At 38.6% G+C, this 11,994-nt stretch overlaps 1 protein-coding gene across 1 annotated transcript; it reads right to left on the bottom strand.

Moving 5' to 3' along the window:
* Positions 1-2,698: 2,698 nt before the first annotated feature.
* On the bottom strand, positions 2,699-11,180 carry LOC306856471 (uncharacterized protein). The gene is made up of 3 exons (XM_079395784.1): positions 11,119-11,180; positions 8,038-8,163; positions 2,699-5,102 (listed from the first exon to the last, which is right to left on the bottom strand). Exons 2-3 carry the CDS (start codon positions 8,120-8,122, stop codon positions 4,075-4,077), a joined length of 1,113 nt encoding a protein of 370 aa, XP_079251910.1. The 5' UTR covers positions 8,123-8,163; positions 11,119-11,180; the 3' UTR covers positions 2,699-4,074.
* Positions 11,181-11,994: the final 814 nt, after the last annotated feature.

Genomic DNA, 11,994 nt, shown 5'->3' with positions numbered 1-11,994 from the left:
GATGGACATCTTCCAGCATTTATTACTGAACTGCAGTGGGAGGAGCTTCACTGATGATGAGTTCCAGAGTGGGAGGAGCTTCACTGATGATGAGTCCCATAGTGGGAGGGGCTTCACTGATGATGAGTCCCAGAGTGGGAGGGGCTTCATTGATGATGAGTCCCAGAGTGGGAGGAGCTTCACTGATGATGAGTTCCAGTGTGGGAGGAGCTTCACTGATGATGAGTTCCAGAGTGGGAGGAGCTTCACTGATGATGAGTTCCAGAGTGGGAGGAGCTTCACTGATGATGAGTTCCAGAGTGGGAGGAGCTTCACTGATGATGAGTTCCAGTGTGGGAGGAGCTTCACTGATGATGAGTTCCAGAGTGGGAGGAGCTTCACTGATGATGAGTTCCAGAGTGGGAGGAGCTTCACTGATGATGAGTTCCAGTGTGGGAGGAGCTTCACTGATGATGAGTTCCAGAGTGGGAGGAGCTTCACTGATGATGAGTTCCAGAGTGGGAGGAGCTTCACTGATGATGAGTTCCAGAGTGGGAGGAGCTTCACTGATGATGAGTTCCAGTGTGGGAGGAGCTTCACTGATGATGAGTTCCAGAGTGGGAGGAGCTTCACTGATGATGAGTTCCAGAGTGGGAGGAGCTTCACTGATGATGTCCAGATTAAAAATTTCTTGCTGACAATTTAGTAAAACCTAGTGGTTTTAAGGACATTGTCAAAGTATAAAGATTAAAAAAAAAATACAATTAATGAATATTTTTGGGCTGCACTATGATCCTTAAATACAGTATTTGGATATGTCATTGAATGATTCTTGTTTTATGTATATGTATGTGTGTGTGTGTGTGTGTGTGTATTAGTGCATGAAACAATTAATCGTGATTAATCGGATCCAAAAAAAGTTTTTATTTACATAATGTGTGTGTACTGTGTATATTTATTATAAATACACATACATGTATGTATATTTACGAAAAATGTTATATTTATATAATATTAAATATATTAATATGAAAATATAAATATATGTAAATATTTTCAAAATATATATTGTGTATTTGTATATACGTAATAAATATACACAGTACACACATATATATTATGTAAAGGAACACTTTTATTTTGGATGTGATTAATTGTTTGACAGCACTTATATATGTATTTATGGCTTTGTCTTTCACACATATACTAATTAACAAATGTAAGCATTTATCTGTGTATCGTAAAGTAACTGATGCTAATTCACACATTTTTATTTTTAATTGTAACATTCTGTTTCTTAATTAATGGCAGATTTCTAGAAAAGTAATAAAGAACTGTATGAAAAGCACAGAAACAAATAAATGTACATGTCTGTAAGAAACCAATTGCCTACCTTCTGCTGACACCAATGACATGAGCTTGAAGTGGCCATTTACAGGAGATCTGAAGACATCAGCATCATAAATGAGGTGAGAACAGAACTATTGACATGAAATAAAGAGTGTTTTCAGCAGCGGTTAATATTGATGAGCCTCATTCAGGATCATCAGCAGGTCATCTCACTTTATTCTGAGTGTTTGCTCTTAGAAACACATTATATGAGTCGTTCTCTCAATATGACTTATATAACACAAAAACAAACACTAATGTAACTAATCTTCAGCTAAATAACTACAGCAGCATGTCCATATGAATCTAAATGTAGTTTGATTTTCTAAGTACATTCATTGAGATAAAGTAATTATAACGTAAATGTTAGTTTTGAGTGCAGAAACTGACTCAATCATAAAACTAACAGCAATACAAAGCACATACGCACTAGTATTTCCAGCATCAAATTATAGCTATTGTGCCCGATGAAAACAATACACAAATAAACCTGTAAAATGTCACTTAAACAGTCAGGTGTGCCAAAACTCTTCTTTAAACGACAATATTTCATCCCAAATAAATAAGCAATTCTTTTCTAAAAATGTGGCTGTAATATTTTGTTTTGTTTTGTGAGAGTCATGGTCAATATGCTGCTCAGAATAATTTTTTACCTTTCTTTTGGTTGAAAATGATTTTATTTTCAAGTGTTCTGAGTGTATTTCTCCTCTTTTTGATTATTTTATAATCTTTAATCATACATTTTGATGTTTTATTTGTTTATGTAAAGCGCTTTGAAATGTAACATGTAAGGGTGCTAGAAAATAAAGATGATTATTATTTTATTATTATGGCAGCCACAAACATGCCGTGAAAGCAGAGAACATCACCCATATTCTTTTGTATCCTGTGTTTCCATGGTTGTCATGGTTTCTAAGCATGTGTTCATTTGTTGTCATAGTTACTCATTGATTAAGTCCACCTGCTCCTTGTTTAGATCAGCAATTAAACTGTATTTAAGCTTTAGCAAAACTGTTACTTCAGTGAGGTGTCTGGACATTATAATAACTGTTGATAAGATTTTTTTAACTTGCAAATGCAGCTTTTGTCTTTTTGTTATTTTCTAAAGAAGTGGTTTGTTATGTTTTGCTAAAGTCTTTCATACTCAAATATTGGTATTTTAATTTTTGGTGAATGAATGCATTTAAAATGATACTTTTTGAAATAAATGACTCCAGCTGCTAGAGAAATTTGATAGAGTAAAATATACAATTACTGCACACATACTAAATGCATTCCCATGTCTATAGTCTAATTATACTGATTTTTTTCTTTCTTTTTTTTTAAGAACAATAACTTGGCTTTCTGCTAAATATCCCAAATTGGTGCTTCTCTCAGATTGTGTATTTGATAACACACATTATGCAATTGTCACATGTGACCAAGCACCGATTTGCATCTGATTTCAGGCATTTGTTGTGGAGTGAAATTTATTTATTCATTTAACAAGTTATTTTTTTTATCAAAATGGCTAGATATACAATATTTTTAACAATCCAGAAAGATTAGTGCATCACCAAGAGCAAAAATGTAACAAACACACTTTATACATTCTCATTTATGTAACTCACACACACACCACCTCTCAGCAGACATCTATGGAAATATGAATGCATTTTTTTGATGTTTGTGTTGATGGTTGAGCTTCTGTTGGTGGTATGGAGGGGGTTGATGGAGCGATGGATGTAAATGGCATGGCATGTGAAAAATCATCGACTGCTATATTCATTATTACATCCAACAACAAAACACCTCAATCACTTCCTCGGAGACATTCTTGTCTTCCCCTGCACCGGAGTCGACACAATGGTGGTCGGACAGCTCTCAGCTCACTCAGGGCGGGTCTAAGGTAAGATGCTAGTGTCAATCAACTATCGTGGAAGGGGCCTGTACGTCAGGACTCTCAGAACAGCCTGCTTTGAGAAAGAGGATTTTTAAAAAACCACTGGGTGGATTTTTATCTTTATAGGATGGATGTGTACACACACCTCCAACCAGGGTTTAAATTGGGCCGGGGCTATCTGGGGCTGAGCCCCGGCACATAGGGCTGGACATTAACGCTTCATAATAAGCTAGTAAGCCTCGTGCTTCTACTGGGCAATCCCCACTACTGTCATCAACAATCTGCTGAAGATGAGGAAATATGCATTTGATTTATAATCATTTAGTTACATTGTGGCATTTTGCAGTAAGACAGAAATGTTATATTTTGATTCCAAGCTACAAGTAAACGGAATGGCACAATGTCTCCATGCAACTGAAACTTACTGTAATGTTTTAAACTATAGCAAAGGAGACTGGATACAGGAAATAATTTATAGAAAAAAGTAAAAAGCCTCAAGACAAGTTTAAAAAAAGTTAACAATATAAATAAAAGACATTGCTAAGAAGATGCCATAATTAGATATGGCTCATATTCAGCTGTGGTGAGACAGATACCAATTTTTATTTTAAATTGCAGGGCCATTTTAAGCTTTCCCCAAAAAGCACAAAAATCTCACTTTTATGATTTCTTAGGTGCATCTATCGGGTGTCATGTCAAAAGAAAATCCTCTGTGAGTCTTCAGGTTTCCTTTGACTGAGAAACGTTTTGCACAATGATGGCATATAAAATAGTTCTCCCCCGAGTGAAATCTCATGTGGGTTTCTTCATATTTCATGAGAATCTTAAGATTTGTGAGAAGCTCTTCCCACAGGCTTCTGTCGAGGGTGTTGTTTCTTAATGTGAGCATTGAGGCTGCCTTGATGACTGAAGCTCTTTCCACACTGAGCACATTTACAGCAGTTCTCTGCCGAATGAGTCTTCATGTGGCAATCGAGTCTTACGGTACATATGAAACGTCTTCCACACTGATCACATTTGAGGGGTTTCTTTCCAGTGTGCCTGAGCTTGTGACACTTGAGGCTAAATTCTGTTGAGAGACTCTTTCCACAACGATCACATGTGAACAGCTGCTTTCCAGTGTGAATTCTCATGTGGTAATTACGGGAGTTTGCATTTGCGAAGCTCTTCCCACAATACTTGCAAGTGTAAGGCTTCTCTCCAGTGTGAACTCCCATGTGGACTTTAAGGTTTTGTTTGGCAGGGAAACTCTTTCCACACTGCTCGCATATATAAGGCTTCTCTCCAGTGTGAATGCTCATGTGAGACTGAAGGCTGTTTTTCTGTGTAAAACTCTTTCCACATTGACGGCAAGTGAAAGGCTTCTCTCCTGAGTGACTTCTCATGTGTCTTTGAAGGTTTGCTTTTTGAGTGAAACTCTTTCCACACTGCAGGCAGGTGTAGGGCTTCTCTCCCAAATGAGTTCTCATGTGATTTTGAAGGTTTGCTTTTTCAGTGAAGCTCTTTCCACACCGTTGGCAGGTGTAGGGCTTCTCTCCCGAGTGAGTTCTCACATGCCTTTTGAGGGCTCCTTGTTGAGCGAAGCTCTTTCCACACTGCAGGCAGGAATATGGCCTCTCTCCAGTGTGAACTCTCATGTGCACTTGAAGTTTCTGTTTTTTATCGAAACTCCTCCCACAATAACGGCAGGAGCAACAGCTGTTAGATTTGGTTTTCTGAGCTCTTTTTTGTGTAGAAGTCGTTTTAGTCTTTGTGGCTTTTTCACCACTTATTAATTCATGGTGTTTTTCATACTGATCAGTCTGTTCCATTTCATTGGGATTTTGATTCTCCTCTTTCAGCACAAGCAGGTCTAAAGCAAAAAAAGATAAATACAAGTTAACCACAGTTTAAAGCCACAAAGCAAAATATGTGAAAAGCAACATGAAAGCATTTAAGGCCGGGACACACCAAGCCAACTTCAAACTAGCGGCCACAAAAGCCGACGGTGTTGTCTCCTTGCATCGGTAGCATCTGGACCAAAAATAAGATCACGTAACATTAGAACAGCCCTCGGTCTGTGCCGCCTTCATTTACTGCTTTTCATCACTTTCACTTGAATTCTCGGGCACTTACTCGTTCGCTAAACTGAACTTCCAATCAGAGTTCTTACCCTCGCCAACGTCCCTGACGCCGATTCAATATGCTGTACCACCGACATAGAGGTCTGCTACCCGATCGGAGTCTGACAGGACCCGAAATACTCTTGGGCTTGGGTCGTAGCTAAACTAAAACTATATGCAGTAGGCTGTGCTGCTTTCATAGATGCACACATACATACATTACTGAACACAGATATCAGAAATCGTGCAGCGCGCACAGAAACTTTTATTAATAAAATAGCTTCTACTCGCTATGTTATATTTCTCAGCAACGAGGGGATAAAATCACTGTTCTTGAAGCAACTAAGCTTTATTGCCTGCACACATAAGCTGGTTGTGAGCAATGACTGAGACTCAGAAATTAAGAAGGCTTCTTGCAGTTTACAAGGGAAACTGCACGGTGGAAGAATTGCCATCTCTTCATTACAACCATTAAAACATTTGGTAGAATTTATGTGACTGTTGCACATGTTGCTCATAAACTTTCATAACTGGTGTTTTTTTTTACTTTTGCCTTGTGTGCTGAACTGGCCGTGAGCCTTCTTGAAACTTTGCGTGTATTTGTTTACTAATCAATGCATGCAGTTATGAAATACAGCATATTTAAAAAAAATCTTGGCTATTCCTTGTAAAAAAATAATAATAATTTCGGGTTCAGTCTCTAAATGTAACTTTGCTGCTTGAGTCTGACGATCTCGGGGCCGGGCCGGGTTCGGGATTCAGTTTAATGCCTTGCAGACAGAAACTGCTAAGGCAGCTGAGTGTGAATTCCAGTGCGACGCTTCAGTTAATGGTTATAAAGCACGAGATAAGCAGTTAAGTAGCTAAATTAAGCATTTAATTTTAACAGCTGAAATAAACCGAAATAATCAGAGATGCAAACTAATAAACCTTTGTCTAATTTAACCATATAAAATACCTTCTATAATTTACAATGTGGTTCATTTAATTTAGATTATAACAGTCAATAACCAGGTTTCCATCCAAGGATTTTTTTGCGAAAAAATATTTAGCGCTTTAAAATATTTACGATATAGCTGATGGAAATGCCAATTATCGATGAAATTTCTCATGTGTCGACAAAATCTTTTTCCGTTTAACTTTAGCGCATAATTCCATATCAATACTTCAAATGTTGCAAAAATTTGTTTGGAAACTATTTTTGTCGAGAAAAGGGGCTTTAACGCAAATAAATGTGGAGTCACATGACAGAGTTAGCCTATAGGCAGCTATAATAATACTGTAGCGGCCCCCTTGGATTTATTGATCCAGACGCAGAAAGTTTCAAACGGGTGTCGATTTATTTCTTCCTCTCAACGAGTGCAATGCACCACACGCACCATGAACACCGTGAAAACTACAGAATAAACAGAAGAAATACAGAATGCTTCTATGTAGCTTCACAAATAATTTGCACATAAATCGTTTTCACATATTAATCATGTTTACACACAATACAAATCATTTTAAACTAATAACCAATATGAAATGTTTTTAAGCCTTTGACAAATAAAATATCACATACTTCCTTTAAATGAAATACAATACATTAGAATTCTTCACAGAAAGAATATATTGTTTTTATATTGATGATGTGTGCAATTAACCCATAAACAAATGAACTAATGACATTCTCTTTTCCTTAAACAAAATCTCTTCTGATAATAATACACACTCCACACATTTTCCTTCATACCTCATCCCGCTCTCCAAGGGCGCTAATCAAAGAGTTTCCGGTGAGGGAAAACTACGTATAATCACAACCATACAGTTCATGATCACAACAACGTTTGTCAGGCATCTAGATTGTCATCGGAGGAGATTAAACGAGTGTTTTTATATTCTAAAACATGAAATGTGGAGTTATCTGCTTTTGCTATAAAACATACTTTCAATGAACTTTAATTTTGTAAATTACCTGTATTTGTTTAAAGGTGCCATAGAATGGAAAAGTGTCTTTACCTTGGCATAGTTGAATAATAACGGTTCTGTACATGGAAATGACATACCGTGAGCATCAAACACCATAGTTTCCTCCTCATTATGTAAATCTGGTGATTCAAAAAGAGCACTGAAAAACAGGCGAATCAGAACATAACACCGACTGCGACGTTACAGTCGGGATCACTAATAGTTACGCCCCAACATTAGCATATATACCGGCCCATGTTCTAGGCCAGCCGTGAAGAAACAAGCGAGGACAACTTCCTTCGATAGAATGGCCGTATAGAGCGTGGTACGTTTCCTCAATCAAAACTCTACGATTGACTCATATAGTCTTTGGTATCAGTGCATCCCTAATAGAAATGAATGGATTGTGTTATCTTTAGTTATTAAGATGATATTGAGTTTAATGTTACTCAAACTACTTGTTTTGTTTCTGCCACTTCTCTGAATTCTGTTATTTCTCCTGATTTACTGGGTGATGTCAAAATAACAAATGTCCAACACTGAAGTGAGATCTTCTCAGGTGCACTTAGTATTTGTCTGGTCATGTGATCTCTGCATGTCTGTCCATGTGAGGCTCTGTGTCAAATAAAACCTCTTTAATTAAGACATTCATACCAAGAAACATCATTCATTTCTGTAGAGCTGGATACTTTAATAACTGGATCAGATGAGTTGAGCTCTGAGAATGAAACCAACCTGTTTGTTCCTCAGTGTCTTCTTGTTTCAGACTAAACACTTCTTCAATCCTGAAGTCTTCACTCTCTTCTTTAATAATGGCCATCTTTATAACAGTGGATCTCAGTCGCTTCAGCAGGAGTTTTTCTGAAGAGAACAATGAACAGAGAGCTAAATAAACCCAAACTAAATCTCTCCATCAGCTCCCTAGTTCAGTAGTCAGCACACTACTAAGGGAGTCACCTGATTAGACAAAAACACTCAAAACTAGCGCTGCACATTCATAAAAGAGCACAAACTGCACAGACAGTTCATATTTAGCTGTGATGTATATACCGTAAATCAGAATTTGTAGATTATATAGACAGTTTCATCATCGGGTGCACATGCCTGGCCCAAAGTTAACTTCCGGTCTGTCTTTGTTTATCAGTCTGGTTAGCAGCACCGGCTAGTTCTCTAGTTCTCCCGCTTCAATGAATTTGCATTTTTAAAAAGTCCGTCTGATTTACGCAGCAAACATTTAGCTTGTTATCAATAAATAATCTACTCTAGAGGGAGTTATAAGCTATAGCTGTTGTTATTTAATCCCTGTGTCTGTGTCTCTCCTGAGACAGCAAACGTTTCAGAACTGATGCTGGAATGACATCCGCTGTGGTTGAACTGGATGAGCTTATGGTTCCCGTCAGGTCTTCAAATGGTGACAGTACAGTCATTGTTTTTTCCAATGATGCCCAGTGGTTTGCAGGCAGCTCATGGTCGGCAGCAAAGGCACATAAGGTTCGCTTCTATTCAAGGATGCTCTGAATCATATAATATGTACTGTTCCATCGGGTTTGACGTCTTGCTGGAGACATTTCAGGGGCATTTGAAATTCACGCTGAATGTCCTCCAACCGCGAGTATGCTATGGGGAATGTTTGAAGTGGGGCAAAAGTCCCTCGTTAAGCTCGTCCCTCATTAAGCTGCAATGAGTGCGCGACACAGCCCAAACTAGGGACTCCCAAATCATCCATCGCTTTCTTCATATCAAACCAGTCATAAGGGTACATTTTTTAAATTGAGAATGAGGTTTATACAAATTTAAAAAATTGCTACAAATATACCCCAGCGACTTACGACTGGTTTTGTGCTCCAGGGTCACATATATTGCTTAGAGGGATAGTTCACCCAAAAATGAAAATGACCTAGTACCTGAGAATATGCTAGTCTCGCCAGAACCAAGTTCTGTTTACAGCAAAGGAAGGCGGTTACACCACCTTAACACTCAAGGAATTTGACATGACTCCCATAATTCCCCAAAGTAATTATAATATTCAGAACAACGGTGCTCCATTTACTATTAAATAGTACTAATGTACGGTTATGCCAAACTAGCTCATCTGGTGCTTTATTGAGAATTTCACCTTTTTTAAACAAGATACGTTTTTTGGTACAAGGTTTTTACGGTTACACCACATTGACATTTTTGCAATAATCCCCCAAATATTCCCTCAAAATTAATTAAAACCAGACATTTTAGACTTGGTCCATAAAAAAGAGAATATATACAATTAATTTTCATATTTATTTGGAAATTTTAACCCTTTAATTAAACCATATGGACACAAAAAAAATTAGCGTCACGTCTTTGACATTGACACTAAATTACACTAGCATGAGAACATTTTCAGCTGGTTTGAAAGAGTTGTGTTTGTGTTTGTTCTCGCTGCATTTACACAGTTTAGACCAGCAGGTGATCAGCGAGAGGAGATTCGAATCACCGAATCATCTGAGAAGCACCCGATTCATCTGAGAAGCACCCGATTCAATCGAGGCACTGAATCATCTGAGAAGCACCCGATTCCATCGAGGCACTGAATCATCTGAGAAGCACCCGATTCATCCGAGAAGCACCCGATTCAATCGAGGCACTGAATCATCTGAGAAGCACCCGATTCAATCGAGTCACTGAATCATCTGAGAAGCACCCGATTCAATCGAGTCACTGAATCATCTGAGAAGCACCCGATTCAATCGAGGCACTGAATCATCTGAGAAGGACCCGATTCAATCGAGGCACTGAATCATCTGAGAAGCACACGATTCAATCGAGTCACTGAATCATCTGAGAAGCACCCGATTCAATCGAGGCACTGAATCATCTGAGAAGCACCCGATTCAATCGAGGCACTGAATCATCTGAGAAGGACCCGATTCAATCGAGGCATTGAATCATCTGAGAAGCACACGATTCAATCGAGGCATTGAATCATCTGAGAAGCACCCGATTCAATCGAGTCACTGAATCATCTGAGAAGCACCCGATTCATCTGAGAAGCACCCGATTCAATCGAGTCACTGAATCATCTGAGAAGCACCCGATTAAATCGAGTCACTGAATCATCTGAGAAGCACCCGATTCAATCGAGGCACTGAATCATCTGAGAAGGACCCGATTCAATCGAGGCATTGAATCATCTGAGAAGCACACGATTCAATCGAGGCATTGAATCATCTGAGAAGCACACGATTCAATCGAGTCACTGAATAATCTGAGAATCACCCGATTCCATCGAGTCACTGAATCATCTGAGAAGCACCCGATTCAATCGAGTCTCTGAATCATCTGAGAATCAACCGATTCAATCGAGTCACTGAATCATCTGAGAAGCACCCGATTCATCTGAGAAGCACCCGATTCAATCGAGTCACTGAATCATCTGAGAAGCACCCGATTCAATCGAGTCTCTGAATCATCTGAGAATCAACCGATTCAATCGAGTCACTGAATCATCTGAGAAGCACCCGATTCATCTGAGAAGCACCCGATTCAATCGAGTCACTGAATCATCTGAGAAGCACCCGATTCAATCGAGTCTCTGAATCATCTGAGAATCAACCGATTCAATCGAGTCTCTGAATCATCTGAGAAGCACCCGATTCAATCGAGTCTCAAAAAGCTCCGTTTCTCCGTCACAGGGAGCGAAATGAGACGCACCTTTCATGAGCAGATGCGTTTACTCACACAGAACAACGCATAAAGCAATGTTACATTCAATAGCAAATCATTAGTCTGGCATCGCTTAAAAATTAGGGTTTCTATCAAATGCTTAAAAACACAGACCTTTCTTGAGCCGAATCACAACAGACGCGGGAGCGCGCGCAGCCTTATGACGTCACGCCGCCAGAGCAAAATAAAAGTCCTCTCTGTCCAACAAAAACACATAGAAAATGAGTTCATTATGAGAAACTGAAACTGTGATTTCCAGGCCTAAAACAATTCAATAAACCCAGCTCAGTCACAATGAACAGCTTTCACACAGAGCCAGATTACAGCTGTTCTTACTGTATGATCAAACATATTTAAGATGAAATATACATCTAATCATAAAGATGTAATACTTATATTGCCTATTTATCAGTTATTTTAATATAAATTATATAAATTTAACCTAAAACAGATTTGTTAGACACACTCTCACCAGATTTAATCTTACCTAGACTTCAGCTTAGTATATCATTATTATGGTGATAAGATGAAACATAACTTTTGAACAGGTTAAGGCCTTTTGTGCATTTTCAGGTACAGAGGTCGTTCCTAGTTGTAGCCAATATTAGTTGTAGCCAATACACTTTTGTAGGTTTTTTGTTTTAAATATCCTGTGCACAGCTGTTTGTCCTCTATATGGTGAGATTTTGGCCTAATGTATTAAACCACAAGAGAAACTGAGCACCAATATAGCTACAATAAAGTTTATAACCTGCAAACTGATGAAAACGATTAATTTACTGCCTCAGATGTAATGACGGACAAAGCATCTTTGTCATCCGGTCGTGAAAAACCCCGTAACCCACAAGTACGTTGTGCCGACCGGCTTCAGTGCATCGGTGTGGGTTCTGAAATCTCAGCCATCGCTCTCTTTAAGGTTCGGTCACTTGACGGAGCAGATGTCAGATGATTTGCCCTCGTTACAGTGAGTGTGATCTTATCCAGTCATAT

Source organism: Barbus barbus (assembly GCF_936440315.1).
Source record: "Barbus barbus genome assembly, chromosome: 3".
Taxonomy (NCBI): Eukaryota; Metazoa; Chordata; class Actinopteri; order Cypriniformes; family Cyprinidae; genus Barbus; species Barbus barbus.
The sequence above is the reverse complement of the archived record's forward strand: the minus strand, read 5'-3'. Positions and strand labels throughout refer to the sequence as shown.